Below are 27,365 nucleotides of genomic sequence, written 5' to 3' on the forward strand. Positions count from 1 at the left end.
ATGCTTCCGCTGGCTCTGGATCTACCACCTTTAAATTCCATTGCTGGGGTGGCGGGGAGGAGAGGGGAAAGTGCTGTGCTGTATTCAGTCAACTCAGTCGTGTCTGACTCTTTGTGACCCCATGGATGGCAGCCCACCAGGTTCCTCTGTCCATGGGATTCTCCAGACAAGAATACTGGAGTGGGTTGCCATTACCTCCTCCAGGGGATCTTCCTGACCCAGGGATCAAACCCAGGTCTCCCACATTGCAGGTTAATTCTTTACTGTCTTGAGCCACCAGGAAAGCCCAAGAATACGGAAGTGGGTAGCCTTTCCCTTCACCAGGGGATCTTTCCAACCCAGGAATTGAACTGACGTCTTCTGCATTGCAAGCAGATTCTTTACCAGCTGAGCTATCAGGAAAGCCCATAAATGAACTATACTTCAATTTTTAAAAATAGCAAAAAGAAAAAAAATCTATTGGTATGCTTTCCCCCCAATGAATAATTATAGTACTAGAGTGAATTGAAATCAGGATGCCTTCATCAGCCAACCTGGCATCAGTGGTTCTAGGTAGTTCTCCCACTTTTTTTCTCCTAAACAAAGCCTGAGCCAGCGTGTAAATAATCAAGTCAAAAACTGTTCCCATAATCCCATTCACAGTGCCAACTTCAGCAAGTACACAGGGTCAGATAAAAGAAAAAACTCACAAGCCTCTACATAGTATACTTACTTCAGACTTTAATAAAGTTAAAAGATATGATACAAAAATAAAAACAAAGGACAGGCCAACATCAGCGTGGTCTCAGACTCCAGGCCCAGCTTCTAGGAGCCTTCCTCCGCTATACAGTCCGTGCTTCATTTTAGGTAATGAACCACCTAGACACGTGCTAGGTACCTTTGTCTCAGGGAAATCACTCTCTCACCTAAGGAGGGATATTCTCTGCCGCTTCGGTCATGCAGCCCAAAGCAGGACACCTAACTTGTCTCAAGCAAGCTGGAATGGGCTGCCCCTGTCCTCTCAGATTCTAGCACAGGGCTACATTCATCGTAGTTAGTATGTTTCACTTAGGCTTGGCCAATAGGCAATGCCATAGCTCCAGGCCTCCCTGGAGATAAACAAGCACAGGGTGGCAACAAACTCCCTGGAATCCCTCCTGCAGGTCTACAAAGTTCAGTGCTCAGTTTTGCTAGTCCCAGGGCCTTTCTGGGGAGATCTCCAAGGCCTTCTCCAGGTTTCATGCTCTTTAACCGCGGTACTAACAGGACCAGTGCAGCTGCTGTGTCATGGAAAGGATTTAAGTCCACATCTATATGACTCCAGTGCCCTGTCCTTTTGCCTCCAAAGAGAAACAAGAGTAAGAGAAACAAGAGGGTCATAAGTGGAAAAGTACTTTTGCCAGAGGTGGTAATTTACTTACCTCGAAGTTAATCCAGAGTCCCAGCTGAAAGGAAGGAGAAAGTAGAGAGTAAATACAACTATTCTCTTTGTCCTTTTAATGGGAAGCAGCGAGAACAATTTGAGGAACTAACACCCAGAACAAATTGCAATTTCCTGAGAAATCACCAGTAACTTCCCTAGGGTACTGAGTCATCAGGGTTAGTCAGGACTCCAAAGGCCTCACAAAACCAAGTCCCACAACAGAAGTATTTTATTCTAAATAATTTAAGACTGATTAATGTTTCCGCTGCTAGTACATACATGTCTTTACTACTTTGGTGTTAGCTTCCATCTTTCCTGTATCTTTTTAGGGTTTTCTCTTTTATCCATGGGTTATAAAATCTCAAAGTGACTGTGTCTTGGTGTGGGTCTTTGTACATTTACTGAACCCAGTGGACGTGTTCCAAGCTGAACACGTGGACCTCCATCAGTCCCGGGAAATTATCTTCTATAATTTCTTTGGTAATTTCCTACTGCCTACTATTCTATTTTCATTCTTTCTCGTATTCCCATTATTCAGACGGGAATTTATCACCAAAGGTTTTTTGTTTTTTTTTTTTGCTTATATATTCTTTCCGTCCTATGGCTGTACTTTCTGGGAGACTTCCTCTTCAGCATCTTCCAACTTTCCAATAGTAATTCTAAATTCAGCAATTATACTTTCAATTTCCCACAGCTCTTTTTTCTTTTTAATTTTATTTCATTTTTAAACTTTACAATATTGTATTAGTTTTGCCAAATATCGAAATGAATCCGCCACAGGTATACCTGTGTTCCCCATCCTGAACCCTCCTCCCTCCTCCCTCCCCTACCCTTCCTCTGGGTCATCCCAGTGCACCAGCCCCAAGCATCCAGTACGGTGCACGAACCTGGACTGGCGACTCGTTTCGTACATGATATTATATATGTTTCAATGCTATTCTCCCAAATCTCCCCACCCTCTCCCTCTCCCACAGAGTCCATAAGACTGATCTATACATCGGTGTCTCTTTTGCTGTCTCGTACACAGGGTTATTGTTACCATCTTTCTAAATTCCATATATATGCGTTAGTATACTGTATTGGTGTTTTTCTTTCTGGCTTACTTCACTCTGTATAATAGGTTCCAGTTTCATCCATCTCATTAGAACTGATTCAAATGTATTCTTTTTAATGGCTGAGTAATACTCCATTGTGTATATGTACCACAGCTTTCTTATCCATTCATCTGCTGATGGGCATCTAGGTTGCTTCCATGTCCTGGCTATTATAAACAGTGCTGCGATGAACATTGGGGTACACGTGTCTCTTTCCCTTCTGGTTTCCTCAGTGTGTATGCCCAGCAGTGGGATTGCTGGATCATAAGGCAGTTCTATTTCCAGTTTTTTAAGGAATCTCCACACTGTTCTCCATAGTGGCTGCACTAGTTTGCGTTCCCACCAACAGTGTAAGAGGGTTCCCTTTTCTCCACACCCTCTCCAGCATTGATTGCTTGTTTTTGTTGTCTATTTCTTTCACGAGATCTAATTTTCTTAGCCAAGATAATTTTTTAAAATCTCTACTGCAATCCTGTCAAACGACAAAACTAAAATAACAAGTTTGTTGCTCTTCAGTCAAGGGAAAACAATCCGTGAACTGGAGGAGCACAGCGTCTCACGGCAATGGAGTGCTGCTCCAACGGGAAGGGTGGAGGTCGAGGGGGAGAGTGAAGGTAGGTTTCATAGGGAAGAGGCATGATTGGCCAGGAGGTCAAGGATTCATTAAAGGGTAACATGTCCTGTTTTCTAGGGTCAGGCAATCTAGGTAAAGCTGAGTTGGGGTGATTCTGATTGGTGTATACTAGGGTTCTTTGTCAGGCGTTTCCTGAAAGTGCTGGCTGACCTGGATTTAGATTTGTGACTTAGGCCAGGTCACTGAGGTCGTCCCCATTTTCTGGGTCTAATGTGCAAACTATCTTTATCAGTACTAATCCAAATAGTGTTCATCTGTTTCCTGAATGATCTGTTTCCTCCAAGGCTAATTACTATTTACCTTTATGTTGAGATTTTTCACATTACCAGCTTTCCTCCAATGTGTAGAGACCCAGGGTTTTCAATTCATGTTTGAAAATTAGGTGATTGCAAAGCTGACTGATCAAAATTCTGGTTAAAGAGTCTGATTAAAAGCCACATGAGTGTGATCTGAACTTTACGGAGGAAGATTGGGGAGCTAATACTTGCCCAGGAGAAGCCCTCAACTTCAGAGAAACACCTCAGAAAATGATTTCAAGTCAGTTGTAAAGTCAGAGATAGCAGCTGAAAACTCATCTAAGGAACATAAAAAGACCAGTTCTTGAAGGATTCTTTGTTTGGGGATACCCAGGACCCACACTAGCTCCTCTAAGTCAGTTTATTCCTTTTTTTTTTTTTTTTTAAGAAGAGAAGAAGCACTAATGTTTTGCCTTAGTGATAAGACCTGCATAGTCAACAGTCTGATGGTGAGGCAGACGGAGCTGGCAGCCTCTCAGAGATTTTTCAGTTAGTCCCTTGGCTCTCCTGCCCGCCTTCTTAGCTGGCATTCTGGGCCACCTGCTGCTCCAGGGTTCTCTACAAGGTACAGTCTCCAGGTGTTACATGTGTATTCAGGCTGCGGGCTCTGTCAGTCTGCTTCATTGGTTACTATTATTCTATTTGAGTTTCCATCTTCCAAAAATGTGTTAAAATATTCTGTGTGCTGATGGTCCCCTCCTGCTTTCTTAATTTTTCTGGGTTTATAATTTCAAAAATCATTTCAATAATATTATGCATAATAACTAAAATTTGTTTAGCGCCTACTACTTGCCAGGCACAGTTCTAAGTACCTTAGATATGTCCATTTAATCCCTTTAACAGTCCAAACAAAGTAGCTATTTTTATTATCTCCATTTTACAGATGAGGAAACCCAGGCATAGAGGGGTTCTGATTAATCAGTCTGGCAATGGAGTTTACACTTTTAGCCACTGTTCCATAAAGCCTACTACATATTAAGAAAAGGCAAAAACAGGTGTCCCTCTCCATTTTGGTAGTTCGGCCAGTTGCTGAGTTAAACTGTTACCAGCCTCATTGGCACGTAAACTCTTCTGGCCAAGCCCTGTTTCCACAAGGCCATCTACTCAGCCTAGGAGCAATCATTGTTAAATAGTTGACTCCTCCTAACTTTCGTATTAACACATATAACATTACAATGACAGTGTTTTTTAGGACACTTTCCCTGGTACATCCAGCTGCTTCTGCTGCTAAGTTGCTTCAGTCGTGTCTGACTCTGTGCAACCCCATAGATGGCAGCCCACCAGGCTCCCCCGTCCCTGGGATTCTCCAGGCAAGAACACTGGAGTGGGGTGCCATTTCCTTCTCCAATGCAGGAAAGTGAAAAGTGAAAGTGAAGTCGCTCAGTCGTGTCCGACTCTCAGTGACCCCATGGACTGCAGCCCACCAGGCTCCTCCATCCATGGGATTTTCCAGGCAGGAGTACTGGAGTGGGTGCCATCGCCTTCTCCGATCCAGCTGCTTAAGAACCAACAATTCTTTCTACAGGAGTTCAGAGGTCAGGGGGACTCTACATTGCTGACCCTTCTGCTGATAAAATTTTGCCCCATCAACCTACTCCTCACCTATAATATATACACCAATCACACTACATTTATTTTAGCACCTTGTAGATTTTGTTACCCTTATAAATTGAATTTTTTTTTTTTTTTACTATTCTATCTTCTAAATGTTTATTGATGATATATAGGACTCCTGGTCTACTTTTAACATCTGACTGTAAATATTTTTGAATTTTCTAAGTAGATATTTGTATTATCTGAATATTATGATGGTTTTGTCTTTAGCATCATTTTGTTTTCTTTTTGAATCAAGTATATCCTTTAATACAATATTGCTTAATAACAGCAATAATAGATATCTTGACTTCGGCAGTTTGAAGATATCTAGTAGATATCCTTTATCAGTTGAAAGAGCTTCTCTTTTACTCCTAGTGACAGGAAAAACATCTGCACAGTCTTAACTGGAAAAAGATATACATACCACCTCTATATAGCAGAAAGGGGAAAAAAAATCTCCAAAGAAAGAAAATGTGGGTAGCCAAAAAACAGACACATATGTCCACAACACAATCGGAAAAGAGAATCTGACGTTTTGAGTTTTAAAATACTATTTTCAATGCCTTTTTTTAACCAAAACATGCAAACACATCTAGAGAGCAGTATCATTTAGCCATTTTAGGGCATAGGTATGTATCTCACTGTGGCTTTAACTTAATGACTTAATTGCCTATTCATATATTTCCTTTGGTAAGGTGATCAGATCTCTTGCCCATTTCTTAATTACTTTTTGGTTGCATCAGGTCTTCCTTGCTGCTCGTGGGCTTTTTCTAGTTGCAGAGTTGGGGTTACTCTCTAGTTGTGGTATGCTGGCTTCTTAACTGTGGCCTAAGAACTGGTTTCTCTCATTGCGGAGTACGGGCTCTAGGTGCACAGGCTTCAGGAGTTGTGGCACATGAGCTTAGCTGCTCGGTGGCATGTGGGATCTTCCTGGACCAGGGATTGAATCTGAGTCTCTTCCACTGGCAGACGGATTCTCATCCACTGTACCACCAGGGAAGTCCTTGTCCATTTTTAAGTTGGGCTGTTTAGTAGGATTCTGCGGTGGTGCTTGACAGTACTGCTGTCCTCATGGTAGAATGAGCTCACCAAAGTGGCTGCCACCAGCATCTCTGTCCCCAGGGAGTGACTGGAGATGTGAGCGTGCACAGCCACACCGAGGGAAAGCCAGTAACGTCAAGGCTGGCTGTAATCTGTGGAACATCTTGTCATGTGGGGATAGGCACAAAACTGAATTTTTCTACCAAGCATCTGGCCACTTGTTTTTAGCCATGGTCCCTGGGTCTTGGCTGAATGAAAGTGGTCAGTGTTGGTGGCAAACTGATAGACCACATGGGACAGGGTCATGCCAACTTTGCAGATGCCAAGCATATATGCAGTTTAAGCAGTCGCCTGGATCTGAGTAAGAAGGCTCAGCTTGTGGGGTTCCTCACTGTTGATTTACATGTTTGCTGAGATTTCCACAGCAACCAGTCTCCTTCAGCAGATCTGACACTAAAGGGCATGGCCTCTGGATTGAAATGTTTTAAGTTTTAAAGTAATACTATTTTCAATGCCTTTTTTTAACCAAAACATGCATACACACCTAGAGAGCAGTATCATTTTGCCATTTTACAGCACAGGCATGTATCTCATTGTGCTTTAATTTAATGACTGAATTGGCTATTCATATATTTCTTTAAGGCCTCTGGACCTTGACGACCTGCTTTCAAGGCGTGCATCAGTACAGAAGCCAGGCAGGCAGCTGGGCACCCTGTCAGCACTCTCTACTTGTGTGGGGGCCTGAGCAAGAATCCCTTGTCTGTGCAAATGTGTACAGGTGGAATTCCACAGAGGTGGAATCTGTCCTTGTGGGTGCTGCTAGTCTGAGAGCCTGTGCCTCAGGGTGTCTCACTTCTGTACAGGAGGCCATGGCAAAGAATGAGCCAAGTTGGGAAAGCTGTGCTTTTCAGATGAGAGGATAAAAGACATCATGACAAAAATATCAAATATTCCTGAAGCTGGTTGAACACCAGAAAGAGTATGCAACAATCAAGAAACGAGGTCTAACAAAGCCTGCAGGTGCTAATGCCAGATTTTATGTCATTGCAGTGGGGACCTTGGTCCTTGCGGCATATACTGGGGACCCTTAGACATCATTTCAGGATTCTGTACCGTCTTTCAATTTAAAAAGACCTGGGACGTGTGCAGTCAGAAAAAACAGTAAAAACAAGATAAATTGGTCATTTACCGTTTATTATTGAGCTGCAAGAATTATGTATTTTTAGACACTAGTCCTCTGTTATATGTTTGCACTGCAAACATGTTCTCCCCATCTATGAACTCTTTTTGCTTTCTTAATGGAGTATTCCAAAGCAGGTATTTTAAATTTTGATGAAGTCTGACTTTAATTTTCTCCTTTTAAGATAGATGCTCTTTGTGTCCTAAGAAATCATCACCTACTCTTAAGGTTGTGATGATGCTCTAAAAATAAACATTTGTGTGGTTTTAAAAAATTAGCTGTCAACATTTAAAACTTTAAAGTCCAGATTTTCAGTTTCTTTTTAAATATTAAAATATACAGTCTGAGGGAAACTACATTTTCAGAAATAAAAAATAGGTTGGAGCTGAGTAATAGTTACCTCCTTTGAAAAAACTGTTTTCTTCTGGACCAGGTAACAGATGCCCATGTATAAAATTCAAAAGGTAGAAAAGGGTGTACCGAGAAGACTACATCTCTCTACCCCTGCTCCATCCAGAGGCTGCCTCCTGCAGATGGAACCAGCACTTTTCAGGTGCTTACCACTTTGCATTAACCTGGCTCCTTTTCAAGTATTTGCATAACCTGCCCAGTCCCCTCGGGCATTTGAATTTGCACCAGGGCCCATTTCACAGCCTCTCTTCTGCATTCCCACGCACTTGGCAAATCCTCAGCACTGTCACATGGACCTCTTCACAGGTCTGCCTCTTAGGCTGGGAGGGTCACAGGGCCGCAAGGTCAGGGTTTGTTTCCTCTTCTTGGTATCTATATCCAGACACCTAGGGTCTCATCAGACAGACAGCAGATGTACAAGGTTTGCTGAGTGAACTAATGGATAAATGAACAAATTGTGCATTACTTCCTGTGCCCTGGCCTGAGATGTGACTCAAGTAACAATTTAGTCAGGTGAAATCAAGAATTTATATCCCATAAGAATTCCATCTATGTCCCCAGCCCACCGTGTAACAGGTCTCCATAGAACCGAATTGGAACACATGGAAAGAAAACAATGACTCTCCTATTCTTACAGAACTGGACCCAAAGGGGTATCAGGACACTCTGAGGCTACTTCTCAGATGCATGACAATCTCCTATGCTCTTTTCTTCCTTACTATAGGCCCTAGGGACTCATGGTTCTTGCCCTTTCTCCTAAACGCTCACCACTACAGACAGGGGAATTCCACTGCCCCACTTCCCAAGGGCTGGTTGTACCACCCTTGCTTTTCACCATTCATGAAGGCTTTCATGTTACAAGTGTTGTGATTGTTACAGAGATATAGACAGCTGAACACAGAGAGGACCACAAACAAGGAATTTCACAAATTGAGAAATCTTACAAAATGTTTACAGTTCCTCTTCCCTACTGCCACTCTGAGCAACAGTGAAAGTGAAAGCACTCAGTCATGTCTGACTCTTTGTGACCCCATGGACTATACAGTCCATGGAATTCTCCAGGCCAGAATATTGGAGTGGGTTGCCATGCCTTCCTCCAGGGGATCTTCCCAACCCAGGGATCGAACCCAGGTCTCCCACGTTGCAGGCGGATTCTTTACCAGCTCAGCCACAAGGGAAGCCCAAGAATACTGGAGTGGGTAGCCTATCCCTTCTCCAGAGGATCTTCCTGATGCAGGAATCGAACTGGGGTCTCCTGCATTGTAGGTGGATTCTTGACCAACTGATCTATCAGGGAAGCCACCTCTGAGCAGCAGAATCCCTGTTTTTCCCTCACTGTGTCAACACAAGTTAGTGTTCCAACTGTGACCTGTACTCAGATGTACAGTGGATCAACTTGTAAGCCTCAGATGCAAGACTTAGCATGCTTTTAATCTAATTACTTATCTTCTTCAGCCTCCACACAGTACTGCCATCTTCACCTTGCAGTTACTCTAGGGCAAACACGGTCACGACAAACACAAACAGTGCACATCCTGCCACGTACACTTGGAACATATGTACCCAAATAAATGAAAAAGCAATTTTACTACAGTTCATCTTCAACCCCCAGCTCTATACCCACAGCTTTATTTGATGAACATGATTGATTTCAGGTCCTTAACTAATAACTAACATTCGTTACTTTATTTTGTCTTACCACAACTTCCCAGGATTCCATAAATTTTACTATTTTTGAATACTAAACTATATAAAAATATTTTAAAATAATTCTTACTCTCATCCATTGTTCTCTAGTTTCCTATGTATTCTTCCAGTGTTTCCTTTTTTTTAAACTTTATTCTTTTGGCTGCATGGTGTAGCTTGTGAGATCTTAGTTCCCCAACCAGGGATTGAACCTGTGCCCGCTGCGTTGGAAGCACAGAGTCCTAACCACTGGGCAGCCGGGGAATTCCCTTTTTTTTTTTTTTTAAAGATTTATTTATTTTTTGGCTGTCGTGGCTCTTGGCTGCTGTGCACAGGCTTCTCCAGTTGCTGGGTGCAGGCTTCTCCTTGTGCTGGCTTCTCCTGTGGAGGAGCACAGGCTCCAGGCCTGTGGGCTGCAGTAGCTGCGGCTCCTGGGCCCTGGAGCGCAGGCTCAGTAGTTGTGGTGCACGGGCTCAGCTGCTCCAAGGCACGTGGGATCTTCCCGGACCAGGGGTTGAACAGGTGTCCCTTATGTTCCAAGACTGATTCTTAACCATTACACCACCAGGGAGGCCCCCAAATTCCCTCATTAAAAAACACAAAAAACAGCTTTCGTGACATACACTTCACACACCATACAACTCAGCCTATTCAAAGTGTTTAATTCAGTGGTTTTTAGTGCAATCACAGAGTTGAACAATCATCACCACAATCAATCTTACATTTTCATCAGTCCAAAAACAAACTCCATATTCATTAACACTCACTCTTGCCCCTAGCTGTCTGTAGTGTTCCCTTGTGATCTTTATTTCTGTGAGGTCCAAAGTGATGTTTCCTCTTTCACTCTTGATTTCAGTAATTTGAGTCCTCTTTTTCTCTTGGTCAGCTTAGCGAAATATTTGTCAAGTGGTTGGACTAACTTTTGGTTTCACTGATTTCCTCTATTGCTTTCCACTGCTGCTTCTTTCAAATACAAATATATATTCTTATTTTTCTTTCTTCCTTACATAGCAGGTAGCATATTATATATCCTGAACACTAGTATATTCTGAAGGGTACACTTTTGGTAGAAGGAAAATGATCCTCAACAGATCTAAGCTATAAGAATAAATCAAGAGCCAAGAAAGTGGTAAATATGTGATAAAATCATAATAAACACTAACTGGTTAAAACAAATATAAATGTCTAGTGAAACACCAAAAGAAATATACAATGGTAATAATATATAAGGAAGGAAGGAGGCAAATGAGGTTAAATAAATTATCTGTGGGGAGGGCAAAGGTACAAGTTAACTTTAGGTCTGATGTTATGTAGGAGTATTGGAAGCAATGCTTCCCCAGATTCTCCTGGCCACTTCTTTCTTTCCAAGGTGCTGCCTGCCTCCACCTCTGCACTGCTGCTGTCTTTGCCCAGCTTCCTGAGCTGGCTGGAGTCCAAACTGAAATGCACCAAGCCTATCTGACTTTACAGAATTGGCTGCAATGCCATACCACTGACTTTAGTTCAGTTCAGGTCAGTCGCTCAGTCATGTCCAACTCTTTGCAACCCCATGGACTGCAGCACGCCAGGCTTCCTTGTCCATCACCAACTCCGGGAGCTTGCTCAAGTTCATGTTCATTGAGTCAGTGATGTCATTCAACCATCTTATCCTCTGTCGTCCCCTTCTCCTCCTGCCTTCAATCTTTCCCAGCATCAGGGTCTTTTCAAATGAATCAGTTCTTTGCATCAGGTAGCCAAAGTATTGGAGCTTCAGCTTCAGCATCAGCCCTTCCAATGAATATTCAGGACTGATTTCCTTTAGGATGGACTGGTTTGATCTCTTTACAGTCCAAGGAACTCTCAAGACTTTTCTCCAAAACCACAGTTCAAAAGCATCAAATCTTCAATGCTTAACTTTCTTTATGGTCCAACTCTCACATCCATACATGACTACTGGAAAAACCATAGCTTTAACTATATGGACCTTTGTCAGCAAAGTAATGTCTCTGCTTTTAAATATGCTGTCTAGGTTGGTCATAGCTTTTCTTCCAAGGAGCAGGCCTCTTAATTTCATGGCTGCAGTTACCATATGCAGTGATTTTGAAGCCCACAAATATAAAGTCTGTAGCTCTTTCCACTGTTTCCCCATCTATTGCTGTGGAGTGATGGGACCGGATGCCATGATCTTTGTTTTTTGAATGCTGAGTTTTAAGCCAGCTTTTTTCATTCTACTCTTTCACTTTCATCAAGAGGCTCTTTAGATCTTTTTCTCTTTCTGCCATAAGGGTGGTGTCATCTGCATATCTGAGGTTATTGATATTTCTCCTGGCAATCTTGATTTCAGCTTGTGCTCCCTTCAGCCCAGTGTTTCTCATGATGTACTCTACATATAAGTTAAATAAGCAGGGTGACAATATACAACCTTGACGTACTCCTTTCCCAATTTGGAACGAGTTTGTTGTTCCATGTCTGGTTCTAACTGTTGCTTCCTGACCTGTATACAGATTTCTCAGGAGGCAGGTCAGGTGGTCTGGTATTCCCATGTCTTTCAGAATTTTCCACAGTTTGTTGTGATCCACACAGTAAAAGGCTTTGGCGTAGTCAATGAAGCGGAAGTTTTTCTGGAATTCTCTTGCTTTTTCTATGATCAAACAGATGTTGGCAATTTGATCTCTGGTTCTTCTGCCTTTTCTAAATCCAGCTTGAACATCTGGAAGTTCTCAGTTAACATACTGTTGAAGACTAGCCTGGAGAATTTTGAGCATTACTTTGCTAGCATGTGAGATGAGTGCAATCGTGTGGTGGTTTGAACATTCTTTGGCATTGCCTTTCTTTGGGATTGGAAGGAAAACTGATTTTTCCAGTCCTGTGGCCACTGCTGAGTTTTCCAAACATGCTGGCATATTGATTGCAGCACTTTCAGAGCATCATCTTTTAGGATTTGAAATAGTTCAACTGTAATTCCATCACTTTGAGTAGCTTTGTTTGCAGTGATGCTTCCTAAGGCCCACTTGACTTCACATTCCAGGATGTCTGGCTCTAGGTGAGTGATCACACCATCATGATTATCTGGGTCGTGAAGATCTTTTTTGTACAGTTCTTCTATGTATTCTTGCCACCTCTTCTTAATATCTTCTGCTTCTGCTAGGTCCATACCATTTCTGTCCTTTATTATGCCCATCGTTGCATGAAATGTTCCCTTGGTATCTCTAATTTTCTTGAAGAGATAGCTACTCTTTCCCATTCTATTGTTTTCCTCTATTTCTTCACACTGATCACTTAGGAAGGCTTTCTTATGTCTCCTTGCTATTCTTTAGAACTCTGCATTCTGATGGATATATCTTTCCTTTTCTCTTTTGCCTTTCACTTCTCTTTTTTTCTCGGCTATTTGTAATGCCTCCTCAGACAACCATTTTGCCTTTTTCCACTTCTTTTTCTTGGGGATGATTTTGATCACAGCCTCCTGTACATTGTCAGGAACCTTCTTCCATAATTCTTCAGGCACTCTATCAGATCTAATCCCTTGAAACTATTTGTCAGTTCTACTGTACAATTGTAAGGGATTTGATTTAGGTCATACCTGAATGGTCTAGTGGTTTTCCCTACTTTCTTCAATTTAAGTCTGAATTTTGCAATAAGGAGTTCATGATCTGAGCCTCAGTCAGTTCTTGGTCTTTTTTTTACTGACTCTATAGAGCTTCTCCATCTTTGGCTGCAAAGAATAGAATCAGTCTGATTTCAGTATTGACCATCTGGTGACGTCTATGTGTAGAGTCTTCTCTTGTGTTGTTGGAAGAGGGTGTTTGCTATGACCAGTGCGTTCTCTTGGCAAAACTCTGTTAGCCTTTGTTCTGCTTCATTTTGTACTCCAAGGCCAAACGTGCCTGTTATTCCAGGTATCTCTTGACTTCCTACCTTTGCATTCCAGTCCCCTATGATGAAAAGGACATCTTCTTTTGGTGTTAGTTCTAGAAGGTCTTGTAGGTCTTCATAGAACCATTCAACTTCAGCTTCTTTGGCATTAGTGGTTAAGGCATAGTCTTGGATTACTGTGATATTGAATGGTTTGCCTTGGAAACAAACAGAGATCATTCTGTTGTTTTTGAGATTACACCCAAGTACTGCATTTCACACTCCTCTGTTGACTATAAGGGCTACTCCATTTCTTCTAAGGGATTCTTGCCCACAGTAGTAGATATAACGGTCTTCTGAATTAAATTTGCCCCTTCCAGTCCATTTTAGTTCGCTGATTCCTAAAATGTCAATGTTCACTCTTGCCATCTCCTGTTTGACCACTTCCAATTTACCTTGATTCGTGGGCCTAACATTCCAGGTTCCTATGCAACACTATTCTTTACAGCATCAGACTTTACTTGCATCACCAGGCACATCCACAACTGGGTGGTGTTTTCGCTTTGCCTCAGCCTCTTCATTCTTTCCTGAGCTATTTCTCCACTCTTCTCCAGTAGCATATTAGGCACCTACTGACCTAGGGAGTTCATCTTTCAGTGTCCTATCTTTTTGCCTTTTCATACTGTTCATGGGGTTCTCAAGGCAAGCATACTGAAGTGGTTTGCCATTCCCTTCTCCAGTGGACCATGTTTTTTCAGAACCGTCCACTATGACCTGTCCGTCTTGGGTGGCCCTACACAGCATGGCTCATAGTTTCATTGAGTTAGAGAAGGCTGTGGTCCATGTGATCAGTTTGCTTAGTTTTCTGATTGTGGTTTTCATTCTGTCTGCCCTCTGAAGGATAAGGATAAGAGGCTGGTGGAAGCTTCCTGATGAGAGGGACTGGCTGTGGGGGAATCTGAGTCTTGCTCTGATGGGCAGGGCTATGCTCAGTTCAGTTTAGTTCAGTTGCTCAGTCATGTCCAACTCTGTGACCCCAGGGACTGTAGCACGTCAGGCTGCCCTGTCCATCACCAACTCCTGGAGGTTGCTCAAACTCATGTCCATTGAGTTGGTGATGCCATCCAACCATCTCATCCTCTGTTGTCCCCTTCTCCTCCTGCCTTCAATCATGCTCAGTAACTCTTTAATTTTCTGTTGACAGGTGGGGCTGACTGACTTCCTTGGTGGTGGTGGTTTAGTCACTAAGTCGTGTCCAACTCTTTGCGACCCCATGGACTGTAGCCTGCCAGGCTCTTCTGTCCATGGGATTCTCCAGGCAAGAACACTGGCTGGAGTGGGTTGCCATTTCCTCTCCAAACTGACTTCCTTAGCAATTACCAAAGGACAAAGAATCTGCCTGCAATGTGGCAAACCTGGGTTTGATCCCTGGGTTGGGAAAATCCCCTGGAGTAGGAAATGGCAACCCACTCTAGTATTCTTGCCTGGAGAATCCCCATGGATAGAGAAGTCTGGCGGGCTGCAGTCCATGGGGTTGCGAAGAGTCAGATACAACCGAGTGACTAAGCGCAAAGGACCAGATGACACTGCACTATGCGGCAGGCCTTGGCCAACGGGAAACGGGAGAAGTTAGGAAACTGCATTACTCTTCCTCCCTCCCTTTGATGGACTGCATGAGGGGCAGCTCCTCCCTGTACATCTTCTGGAGACGTCCCAGACTCTTAAGTGAGCACACTTGCTGGGAGATTTCTATGATTCTTCACAGCTCGTCATCAAGTCTGGCCACCATGATCACATATTGTTTTTCCTTGTCTCACCTCTCAAATAAAGTAACAACACTTTCACCTTTGCTGGAGGTTCTACTTTCTAGAGGACCCAAGTTAAGGATTTATGTGTACTATAATTTCTAGGATAACCACTAAAAGGATGAAAATAAAGTATACAATTTCCAAACTAGTTTAGGAAAACACAGAATGGTGGAAAACAAGCAATCCAAAAGAAAAAAAAAGGCAAAAAAAGAAGAGAAAAATGAAGACAGAATAACTGAAGCAAATAGCACGAAGTAGGAGGGTAGATTTAAACCAAAATATATCAGTAGGCATATTAAATATAAAGGGATTGAATGCTTCAGTTAAAAGATTGTCAGGCATAATAAAAAAGAATATGAAGCAAAATGTATGCATTCTAAAGTATTTAAAATAAGTCTAATTTTCATTATTAATTTTAAGTCTCAAGGAGTTTTCTAATCAAACAACAGAACTCAGAAAGACATACTGCTCACAAAGGTCTCTAATGTTGAATAGTTTCCTTCATTTTTATAGTATATTGTGGTGTTTCACAAGGGAAATTAAGGCCAGAGCTAACAGTGTTATCAGATCGTCATTTTTATTACTATAATCTTAAACAAGCTAGGATTTTCTCTATAATTTTCAGACTGGAAATTCCTCCTTAAGCCTAACTAAAATATTCACCTTAACCATGTCAATCATACTAATAAAACCCAAAAGAGATAAAGAGATAAGAGATAAAACTGGCCCAAAAGGCACTCAATATCCCTTTTATAGATATTATAGAGTAGTGTGGGTGTGTGTCTAATGTATTTCCAAGTAACTGTTCAAGAGGTGCCTACTCATACCCTTTCTTTTAATTCAAGTAGAGGGAGATACGATACTCTGATTATGTTAAAGGCATCTCTTTCAAGCCACTGATACCTCTTGTGGACAGAGCAGAAGGAAGGAAGCTGGCAGTTACCTGGTTACCTACAGCTGAAATCTGTTTGCTAGTAAAGAACCATTTGGGTCTAGGCAGAGAGTATGACTCTTGGGAGAAAGATCTGTACTTATGTCTAATTATGTCTATTAGTAAGTGTGTGCACAATGTGCTATTAAAAATGCATATTTCTTCTAATAGCCTATAAGAGAAAAGAATCTGAAAAATAATATATATATATGTATGTATAACTGAAAAAAAAAAAAGCATATTCCTGGGCTCCCCCCAAGACTTACTGAATAGACTCTTCAGGATGGGATTACACTGTATTTACTGATAATGTTCTTCACTAAGACTTATTATTTATAAAATCATGAATATCATAATGAAACTCAGTCTAGAGTGACCAAAGTTTGTAAATGTAAAATAAACTTACTTTGCTATGGAAATTTGATTCACTCTCAAAAGGGTACACCCTAAAAAGAGTTCTGCCTTTCTGCCTACAACAATACACCTTCACTGAACCTGACCTCATCATACATTCGCACCTACATTCTTCTGATGACCCAGAGTAGGAAAGTTGAGGAGGATTAAGTTAAACAGTCCTTGGGTATGAACCTTAGTGAGGCTAACCTGAACTATAAGGTAAATCAGATAACAAACCACCAAAATGCTGGTATTCAATAGACTCCATTAAGTGAAAACTTAACCAATCGTTATAGAGGACGCTGTAAAGCAACAGGCTCCTGAAACCAGATTTTCCTTTCAAACTGTTCTTCGTGTTTTAACTGGAGTTTCTACTAAAGAATCATTTTATTTACAGTTGCAAATTTCTTTTTAATACATTCAATGTGTATTACATGCTGGAATCAAATACCTGAAGGAACTGGAATCTTATGAATACAGCCAGGACAACAATGAAGAGAGTCATGAACAAAAACATCACAGTCCACACAGAACACATTCTGGCACACACTGCAAACATAGACCTGCAATAAAAAGAAGAAAACCTGAATTTAAAAAGTAGTTTCCAAAAGTACAGCATAGCTAGAAGACGTGCCAGTTGCTTTGCTCTTTCATGTACTTATCACTTTTTCCCCACTCACCTACCTGCTTTATTAGTTCCAATGTACTATATATTCTCAAATCTATGGAAATTCTTTCTTTCCAAAAAATTATTCCTTAGAACTGAGGGAATAATTTTGTTTCTGAGTCCTTAAAGTCCCTTGACTTATAGGATACTCTCGATTACTTCATTTTAAGTAATTATTTGGGGAAGACACATGAGCTTGAAATTAGTGCTAGCTTTGAATACTTCGATAGGTTACTGGAGTGATTCAATTAAAAAGAGCACAAAAGTTTTAACAGAAATTTGTTATACCTAGGGAATTATAAAAGTTATATTCCTCTTTTAATTAAACCACTAAATAATAAGGCAAAAGACAAATATATATATATAATATATAAATTATTTTATTTTTTATTCTTATTGTCATACTTATATAATAAACAATAAAATAATAATAAGAAAAAAGAATAATAATATTCTATCAGTATTATATATATAAATACTAGCACCTTGGGGTGAAATTTCCAGGGCAACATCATACACAGATTAAAAAATCATCAAACTCAAGCAACACAGAAATAATGATGCTATATTCTTAAAAACTATCAAATGAGTCAAACAGTGATTCTAGTGAAGATGTAGCTAATGATGTCAAAGAGGCATGTAAAGCTTCATAAAATTATTTTTTTAACTGGTTTTCTTTCAGCCATGCCTCACAGCTTATGGGAATCTCAGTTCCCTGACCAGGAACTGAAGATGGGCCACGGCAATGAGAGCACTGATTATCAACCACCAGACCACAAGAGAATTCCAAATAAAATTGTTTTATGAAATGCTGAGAGTAAAATAAAACAAGCAATCCTTTCTACTAGTATTTTATATAGTTTATAAAGTATAGTTTTAAACATGGACATGTAACTAAAACTAAACAGTGACCTATCTTATTTGCAACTTTACATAAGTTGCTATGTTCAAATTGGCCCCCGTTAACATTTTAAAAAATATTTTCTCAGTTCCTCAATGGGGAGAATATTCTTAAGATCTGAGGCCACCATAAATGGTAACTTCAAAATAAGTTATGAGAGCCTAAAGTAAAATAAAGTAAAAAGTAAAAAATGAGACCCTAAAGTTAAAAAAAAAAGAGAAAAAACTTTTAGTACTTTCAAGCTAAATGCAGTTTAGCTTGCAAACTGAAGACAAAGTAAAACAACTGTCTGTAATAGCTCCCATTTAATCTCCACCTACTGCTATACTTCTGAGGAATAACCTGATTTGAGCTTGGTCTTCAACAATCTATTGAAAACTTATAATACCATTTCTTCAGTATTTATTGTACAATAATTAATATTCACAAAGCACATGAACTTACATGTTGGTCTTTCAATTCCCCCTGACAGGCATAACAAAACCTGAAAAAGAAAGTTTAAGAATCATTTTGTTAAGAATTTACTCATTAAAATAGCTCAGGAAAATCTCAATAACAAGAATTCTCTAATTAGTAAGTACAGTTGGCCCTTGACCAACAGGCAGTTTAGGGCTGTCAACCCCCAAGGTTAAAAATCTGAGTGTAACTTTACAGTTGGCTCTCTGGCCCTCTGACCCTCCATAGCTGTAGTTTCACATTAGAGGATCCAACCAGCTATGGAACATGTAGTACTGTAGTATGTATTTACAGAAAAAAATGCATGTAAGTGGACCCTTGCATTTCAAATTCATGTTGTTCAAGGGTCAACTGTAATTATCTTTAGGCATGATTTTTAGGAGAAATAATTAAGAATACCAGTAATTTAAGAAAATTCCACACTATACCCTAAGGTTATCTGATAGCTTAAATTTTTCCTCAAACTAATCTTATTTACATCAAGGTTAAATATGAGTATGCTTTCTCAACTATGATTCTAGAGAAAACAATTTTCATGACTATTTTTCAACTTTCCCAAAGATAGCAGACAGCTGAAACAAGTCCAAATGAACAGAGAGGGGTTAATTTATGGCAAAAATGGATGCCTAAGGGCTTAATTTTCAAGGAACGGTTTAAAGAATTAAAAGTTCTCCAAACTTAATATAAAAAAGATCAGTTCCCTCCCAACCCACCCCTCACTTCATTTACAGAGCAAATCCTTTCAAAAATTTTAACTGTTTGACAGTTACCTATGCTCACAGCTCTTGGTCTTTTCATAGGCATTGGCTATGAACTTTCCACTATGGAAGATGAGATTTTAATTCTCTTTCAACCATCTTGAACCAATACAATACAGTACACACATAACAAATCCCATTCTCAATTCTTTGTAGCTAAATCATTCCAGATGAAACAATATTAAATATTTAGTTTATCATCACTATATAGACGTATTCAGCTGAGCCATGCCATACAACTTTTCCTCTCTGTAAAATACATTTTTTTCCTGGAGTTAATAAGTATGTTATTCATAAGCTTATTTGTTCTAATTACTCAGCCCCAACCGTTTCCTGAGAAGCCTAAATACCCTATTGTTATGTTCAGCTACATCAAGAATTCTATAGTTTCCATCTTCTGGTGACACCTCTCCTGGAGCATTCTGACGTTTTCCAAACTGGACTGACTATTCTCCGTATCTGACAAATAAGTGTCATTCTGGGACTTCATCTTACAAGTTTGCTTTAGCCACTTTTGATTAGATAAATATTCCTATTCTCTTTCATTCATTCTCATTCTCAGTTCCTTTGAGTCATCTCTTCCACAGCTTCCCAAGCAAGTCTCTTTTTGAGACCTTACAAATCTGAAAATACCTTTATTCTACCTGTGTGTGTGTGTGTGTGTGTATATATATATATATATATATATATATATATTTTGGCCAAACCATGCAGCATGTAGGAACTTAGCTCCCTAACCAGAGATTGAACCCATGCTCCCTGCACTGGAAGCGTGGAGTGTTAACCACTGGACTGCCAAGGAAGTCTCTAGTCTACCTACATTTAAACAGTAGCTTGGCTGGGTATACAATTCAGTTGGCAATAATTTTCACTCCAAATTTTGAAGGAAACTGCTCCATGTCAGCATCCAGTGCTGTTCACGAGATGTCAAACAATGTTTTGGGTTTTTTTTGCTGCACCACACAGCATGTGGGATCTTAGTTCCCTGCTGCTGCTCCTACTGCTAAGTCGCTTCAGTCATGTCTGACCCTGTGTGACCCCACAGACGGCAGGCCACCAGGCTCCCCGGTCCCTGCTTCCCCCGTTCTTGCTCTCCAGGCAAGAACACTGGAGTGGGTTGCCATTTCCTTCTCCAATGCGTGAAAGTGAAGTCGCTCAGTCGTGTCCGACCCTCAGCGACCCCATGGACTGCAGCCTTCCAGGCTCCTCCGTCCATGGGATTTTGCAGGCAAGAGTTTTGGAGTGGGGTGCCATCGCCTGACCAGAGATCAATCCTGTACCCCACTCAGTGGAAGCGTGGAGTCTTAACTGCAAGACCATCAGTGAAGTCCCAGGAGCCAAACAATTTTAATTCCAGGTCATGTGACCCCATTCTCCCTCTATAGAAATGTTCAGGGCTAATGTTCTGCTGCAGTGTACTCTGAAATTTCACAGTGATACATGTTAGTGCAAGTCTGTTTGCCTTCAATATGTCAAGCACTTGACAGTTCCTTTCCATCCAGAAAATTCTCTCCTTCAATAGTAGAAATTATCCTTGAATATTTCTTTCCCATCTTATATCTTTTCTTTATTTCTTACATTATTTTGATATTAGGCTCCCTGGATAAATCTTCCAGTTTTATACGACAGAAATCAACAAATGCTACAAGTCAGGGCCTTTTTTTTCTTTTTGGAGAGCTGATTTACCAACACACCACCACTCCAGCTACATATAGCTGGGGTCAGGGAAATAGGTTTCTGGAGATCCAGGTCTGTTCAATCATTTCAGTCATAAACAAGGCATTCTACATCTCATTTTCTGTAGTAGCAATAATCTTGCCCAAGTGAATGACACTCTTTTATGTAGTGTTAATAACAACATATTTGGATATAACTTTACCACTTGAAACAGGTATAAATTAATCAAAACTCATATACCTTTCTCCATTATGTTCTTCTAGGGGAATTTCTTGAAAAGCATCCAAAGGAAATAAATGATGGTAAGATCGTGCTAAGTGGGGAGCAGACACCAAAGTAAGACCTAACATACAAAGCAGAAAGACATATTTAGTAACCCAAACCTCACAAAGATGATGGCTGAAATGTCAGATGATATAACTTAGGCTAAATATTTTCAAGTTTGTTTTTTTCTAGGATTGCAGTTATTCATTTCTTAGTTAATCAGTGGCCATAAAAGGAGACTCCAAGATGGAGTCTTAGCTCTGTCACTAAGTACGTGATCTCTCTTGGCCCATGTGCTTACTTGTAAATGAAATAAAGTTCTACAACTCTATTATTTTAATTCTTCATTCTCATATGTATTTATTTCATGAAGAGAAGCAAAAACGTCAACTAGATCTACTGCACTGTCTTTGAAGAGCACAGTTTTTCTGGAAAGAGAACCAGGAAACATCCATAATGCCATGTTTATTCTTAAAAATGAAGTACTAGGCACACAATGAAAAAAACAGCCTATGTCTCTTTTAACAGATCAAATCCAGAAAGATAAGCAGAGCTTAATATTTATATTTAATAGCAATATAGGTAAGAAGTTATCCAATATTAATTTACTAGAAAATGAACAGTTGGTTTCTTACCACAGATTTTACATTCGACAGGAAGCTCACAGTACTTTGCCCGACACTGGGGGCAGAAATAGCCTCCCAATGTAAGTCCTGGCTCAGTGTTGCTATCCAGATGCCTGTTGCGGGGCAGGGGGAGGAAATATTACTTTTTAAAAAGTGATATACAAAGATGTGAGCAGGTAAAGCAAAACAAGGGATGCCACTGTAACTTTAAAACCTTTAAGTTGTTTCATAGCTCACTTATGGTCTGTTCACATTTGTCTTTTCCTCTGTTTTGTTTTGAATAGCTTCTATTAATGTCTTTGAATTCACTTCTCTTCTTTGGTGACTAATCTGCCATTAATCTTTGTGGCTCAGCTGGTAAAGAATCTGCCTGAAACGCGGGAGCCCTGAGCTCGATCACTAGGCTGGAAAGATCCCCTGGAGAAGGGAAAGGCTACCCACTCCAGTATTCTGGCCTGGAGAATTTCATGGACTGTATAGTCCACAGGGTCGCAAAGAGTCCTGAGCAACTTCCACTTCCCTTCACTTCACTGCCATTAATCTTACTCTAGTATATTTTTCACCTAACACACTGTATTGCTTATCTCTAGAAATGTGATTGGGGTCTTTATTCTATCCTCCCTATCTCTTATCAAATTCATGTACTCTTTAATTTTCCTGAGCACACAGAATACATTTACAATAATTTTAACACCTTACCTACTAACAACTGTGTTATTTCTGAATATGTTCCCATTCTATGATATTTCTTCTTGTTATGGGTCATATTTTCCTACTTCTTTGCATGACTGGTAAACTTTTTTAAAAACATTTTATATCATAGTTGATTAACAATGTTGTGATAGATTCAGCTGGACAGCCAAGAGACTCAGCCATACATATACACATATCCACTTTCCCCTAAACTCCCCTCCCATCCAGGCTGCCACGTAACACTAGGCCGACTTCCCTATGCTATATACAGTAGGTCCTTGTAGGTTATCCATTTTAAATACAGCAGTGTGTACACGTTGATCTCAAACTTCCTATCTCTTCTCCCCATCCTTCCCCCTGGCAACCATGAGTTCATTCTCTGTCTATAATGCATGACTGGTAATTTTTGATTGGCAGCCAGATACTGTGAATTTTGCTGTGCTTTTGGTGACGGATTTTTTTTTTGTATTGATTTAAATATGTTGTGTTTCTTTTTCCAAAATACACTTAAGCAAATAGTTTGATGCCAAAACTTGCTTTTAAGTTTTCTGGCTGTCCAGAACAGCTGCTAGTCTAGGGTAAATTCGGTTTCATTACTGTGGACTCCATTCAATGCCTGTGACATTAAGAGGCCTTTCCACACTGACTGGTGGGAATGAGCCGTTCCCTGCCCACGTGAGCTCTAGGGACTGTTCTGCTGCTCCACTCCGTGCTTCTTTCTCTGGCCTCCAGGAGTGTCCTGATAGGAATGTACACATCAACACTCAGCTAATGATTCAAGGTGGTTGATATTTCTCCCAGAAATGTTGATTCCAGCTTGTGCTCCATCCAGTCCAGCATTTCGCATGATGTACTCTGCATATAAGTTAAATAAGCAGGATGACAATATACAGCCTTGACGTACTCCTTTTTCAATTTTGAACCAATCCATTGTTTCACGTCTGGTTCTAACTGTTGCTTCTTGACCTGTATACAGATTTCTCAGGAGGCAGGTAAAGTGATCTGGTCTTCCCATCTCTTTATGAATTTTCCACAGTTTGTTAGATGATCGGTAGCATATGACACACTTTTCTCTACCCTGCTGTTTTAGCCAGTAATATTACAGGAGTATATATAGTTCTCTCTCCTTTTTACAGCTACATAGAAAGTAATTGTCTACAAAAGTCATTACATTTCAAGCCTATCTTTTTAATTTGTAACTTATAGGAAGGAATTAACAATGTAAAAACATTATCATAAACAGTTTTAAGGTTTTTACTTACGCCATGCTGAAAGAGGGTTTTGCATCTTGGTCAGACAGAGAAGCAATGGTATGCTGAGGAAATCCTTTATGGAAGAAAATATATTACTTTTTCTCCCCCAAGGAAATAGAAAAATTCTAGTAATAGAAACCTAAAAATGTTCCTACCAGAAAGCTTACAAAGTTGTCCAAAAGTTCTCTTTCCTGTCTTTTGTACATTTATTAGAGCATGGTCAAACTGACAGCAATTTCCAGTTAGAAGAAAAATTAATAGTGGAGTAAAACGGGGGAAGTGGAGGACCATATGTCCATACATATGGTCTCAGATTCTAAAGTTTCATATGCATATTTTCTAACTTAACAACACTTAATACATAACACATACTACATTTTAAAAAGAAAATGCAATTCTTAAATACTTTCTGACACAACAGAGGAGTCCATGACAAAGTTTACTTTCACTTTATATAAGAACATACTTCTGTTTAAAATTTTGGAATGTCCAAACCTATGTACTTTATTTTTCATATAAATTTTTATTTAATTAAATAACACAAAATAAACACCTACCCATACGAATAAGTGAGCATTCAGAATTTGAGCTAGCAGGAGGAGGACTAACATGATGTGTTAACAATTCTTTGTAATGGCTTTCATCTAAAATAACATGGTACGTGCCTAGCAAGACAAGAATAAAAGAAAAGAAACATGAGCTTTCCAGACATAAGAATGATCTGTAATTTCTATATGATTCTGTAAATGTTCTACCATCTAAAAATGTTCATTTTCAAAATAAATGCTTATGTTAAATTACCATTTTTCAAAATATTTATTTAAATAACATCTCTAAACTGACTTCACTGACAATAACTGTAATTTTCAGTTTAATTAAAGCCAATTAACAAGATTTTCACTAAGTGTTACACATAGTAAAATTTCTAGCTTTCCAGTAGTTATAATGGTTCCTCTAAACACTGGCATAACTACTAAAAATTTCTTGCATTGGTTATACAACTGGTGATATATTTAATATGACTACCCACATTTTGGACTTTGGGACACACACTAATTTAAATTTAGCAGCTTTAAAAAACCAATAAAAGTATTTTAACTAATAAATTGTTACTTTTCACATAGTGATTATGAGTAAATATTGAAGATTCTAGATATATACCACCAGTTTCACGAGCAAGTGCAGTGCATACTCGAACCTCTGCAGACAATCCAATAATAGACACTCTGATTTTAGCTGCCTTTAGACTCTTCGTAAAATCCAAGTAAATGGAGAGTTTTGAGGGAAGAAAAAAAAGAATAATTAATACGCTTGATAAATAGAATGCTCTGAAAACTAGTAATAAACTCGGAGAATTCTAGTAATAAATTTAGAGAACTCTAAAGAATTCTCTTTAGAGCTGTAACTGGTTTTGATTATGAAGAAATTATTGGTTCTACCTTGATTAAATCATAGATGTTAGAGGGATCACAGGTTGTGAGGCTGCTAAAGATGATTAGGACTTCTCTACTTGTATGTCCGGGCATGTGTCTAAAAAAAGGAAAAAAAAAAAAAAAAAACACTCCAAATAAGTATAATAAATTACATTAATTAAAAAAACTTAAGACTAGTACAGATACAAAAAAGTACACATGGTTTACAAACAGACTACAGAACAATCCCGTCTGTTTCAACATCACAAAGGAATGAACTGTGAGTATACTCTAAAAACCTTAATACCAGTTTTTCTAAAATTAGCTACACACAAAAATAATTCACTGATTCATTTACTGAATACTCTTTCAAGTTCTAAGGATAAAGTGATAAGATCAGTGAGGTTCCTGACATCATGCAGCTTACGTTCTAACAGGTTGGTTTCATACAAAGTCTAAGGTATACACTGGAAAGTATGACAATACCATATGAATCAACATTAAGGTACACATATGTGGCCTGAAAATAGTAACATACTTCTTTTTTAAAGACTACAATTTAACCTCATGGTGATTGTCATAATAGTCATAAATGACTGTGTACCATTTCGGTGGCACATTGGTAAAGAATTCACCTGCCAAGCAGGAGATTCAAGAGACACGGGTTCGATCCCTGGGCTGGGAAGATCCTCTGGAGCAGGAAATAACAACCTACTCAGTATTCTTGCCTGGACTACTCCATGGATAGAGGAGCCTGGTGGGCTACAGTTCACAGAGTTGCAAACAGTTGGACATGACTGAGCACCACCACCACCATTTAATTAAATGATGGCTTACAGGATTTTAAGATATGATGAACTGTTCTCCTCTAAACTAAATAGAGATATCTATGCTTTTTGGTGTGATGTTATCAATTATTTATAGCTTTCCTGCTTTAATTTTCATTGTTAGGCTCAGTTTTCACTGTGGATATTGCTATTGTATCTACCTTCATTGTGTGTGTTACCTCCTCAACTACTTCAAAACTAAAAAAAAGTCTATTATTTAAAGGTATAAAAATTTGAGTCAGGATAGACTATCTAAGGATAAAATATATAAGCTTTAACTATACTGAATACTTTCTTTGGGGTTTTAGCTATATTCTACATAGTTAAAACTGCTAGAAAAGTGGTATTATTAATTTACAGATGTATTATAAAATTAGTTAACAAAAACCAGTATACAACAAACTCAGTTATTATACCACATTAACTTCCACATATAATCAATTTTCAATAAAAAAATTTTTCATCGTTATTTCTTCTCCACTAGTAATATTGCTACATCTTTAATTATATTTTTCCAAAATCTTTAAGGATATACCTCAGCAACTAAAACGTAAAATCAAAATTATTAACCAACATCATACTATACACTATAAATAATGTTACGTATTTCTCTTAATAACAATTTCATTATAGTTAGGTTTACGGAGATGCATATTAACATTATCATTTCAACTTAACTCATTCAAAAAATGTTGAAATAAATTATAAACAATAAGTGTAAAACACTAACTTTAGAGTCTGCATAGCCATGCTTAAGGAGTTATAAAGAGATGGTTCTCCATGGCAAGTCATATCTACAGCTTTCTTCAAAGATGTTATATGTTTCCGTGGGTTTCCTAAAATATAAATGGAAAATATCTTTTAATAAAATGTATATATACACTATGGAAATTTACCTTTCTCGCAAATTTACATATTTATGATGTTAAACAGAATCCCTTTGATTTACAGTTTTAGCAAGATGCACTTTTACCAGAAATGTTATAAAGTCTCACTCATATTGAAAAACTCAAATACAAATAATCTTTTTGTCTTTTAGCAACACATTTTAATAATATTAAATTGAATGTAAAACTTTTTACTCTTCATATTTCCTATTTCATCATTTTTAATACTAACATATGTTCACATTTAACATCTCTGAAATCATGATGTGTCCTCCAACCACTGGCAGCCAGTGACACAGCTGCCACTGCCTGCTCCTGTGAACGCTATTGCTACGCTGCTGGTCCAACCGCAACACGTGCACTGTTTGTGCTGTTCCTATTAATTTCTATTTAAAGTGTTTTTTTTTTTTAAGTTTATACAAAAGGTTATATTTTTATGTAGAAAGGCATGGAACAGAACAGTAAGGTGCAAATTTGTTAGTGGAAGCAAAAACTCATTGATGGAAGAATGCCTACACTTCCATGTTTTTCTGCAGGGGGAGAAAACAACCACTTTATAAGACCTAAGAAAGGATTTCCACAAAGAGACAAAACTGTGTTATGTTGTTATTGGAATGGCCTCTGAAAAGACTGTCTAA

General features: G+C 39.2%; 1 protein-coding gene across 7 annotated transcripts in view; it reads right to left on the minus strand.

Annotated features, from left to right (window-relative positions):
• Nucleotides 1-27,365, minus strand: part of LOC113878849 (general transcription factor IIH subunit 2) — a 79,192-nt gene that overhangs the window by 40,672 nt on the left and 11,155 nt on the right. For 2 of the 7 annotated variants that reach the window (XM_027519955.1, XM_027519954.1), the window contains 10 exons: nucleotides 26,571-26,676; nucleotides 25,041-25,131; nucleotides 24,763-24,850; nucleotides 24,159-24,266; nucleotides 23,611-23,674; nucleotides 21,665-21,768; nucleotides 21,006-21,108; nucleotides 18,319-18,358; nucleotides 16,758-16,869; nucleotides 701-1,319 (listed from right to left, as the gene is read on the minus strand). In XM_027519955.1, the coding sequence (XP_027375756.1) occupies nucleotides 1,048-1,319; nucleotides 16,758-16,869; nucleotides 18,319-18,358; nucleotides 21,006-21,108; nucleotides 21,665-21,768; nucleotides 23,611-23,674; nucleotides 24,159-24,266; nucleotides 24,763-24,850; nucleotides 25,041-25,131; nucleotides 26,571-26,676 (1,088 nt within the window). In that variant the 3' untranslated portion in view covers nucleotides 701-1,047. Of the gene's footprint in view, nucleotides 1-700; nucleotides 1,320-1,392; nucleotides 1,425-7,236; nucleotides 8,090-15,539; nucleotides 16,870-18,318; nucleotides 18,359-21,005; nucleotides 21,109-21,664; nucleotides 23,675-24,158; nucleotides 25,132-26,570; nucleotides 26,677-27,365 lie in introns of those variants that run through there. The other 5 variants (XM_027519957.1, XM_027519956.1, XM_027519959.1 and 2 more) reach the window with 5 other exon arrangements.

Source organism: Bos indicus x Bos taurus, chromosome 20 (genome assembly GCF_003369695.1).
Source record: "Bos indicus x Bos taurus breed Angus x Brahman F1 hybrid chromosome 20, Bos_hybrid_MaternalHap_v2.0, whole genome shotgun sequence".
Lineage (NCBI taxonomy): Eukaryota > Metazoa > Chordata > Mammalia > Artiodactyla > Bovidae > Bos > Bos indicus x Bos taurus.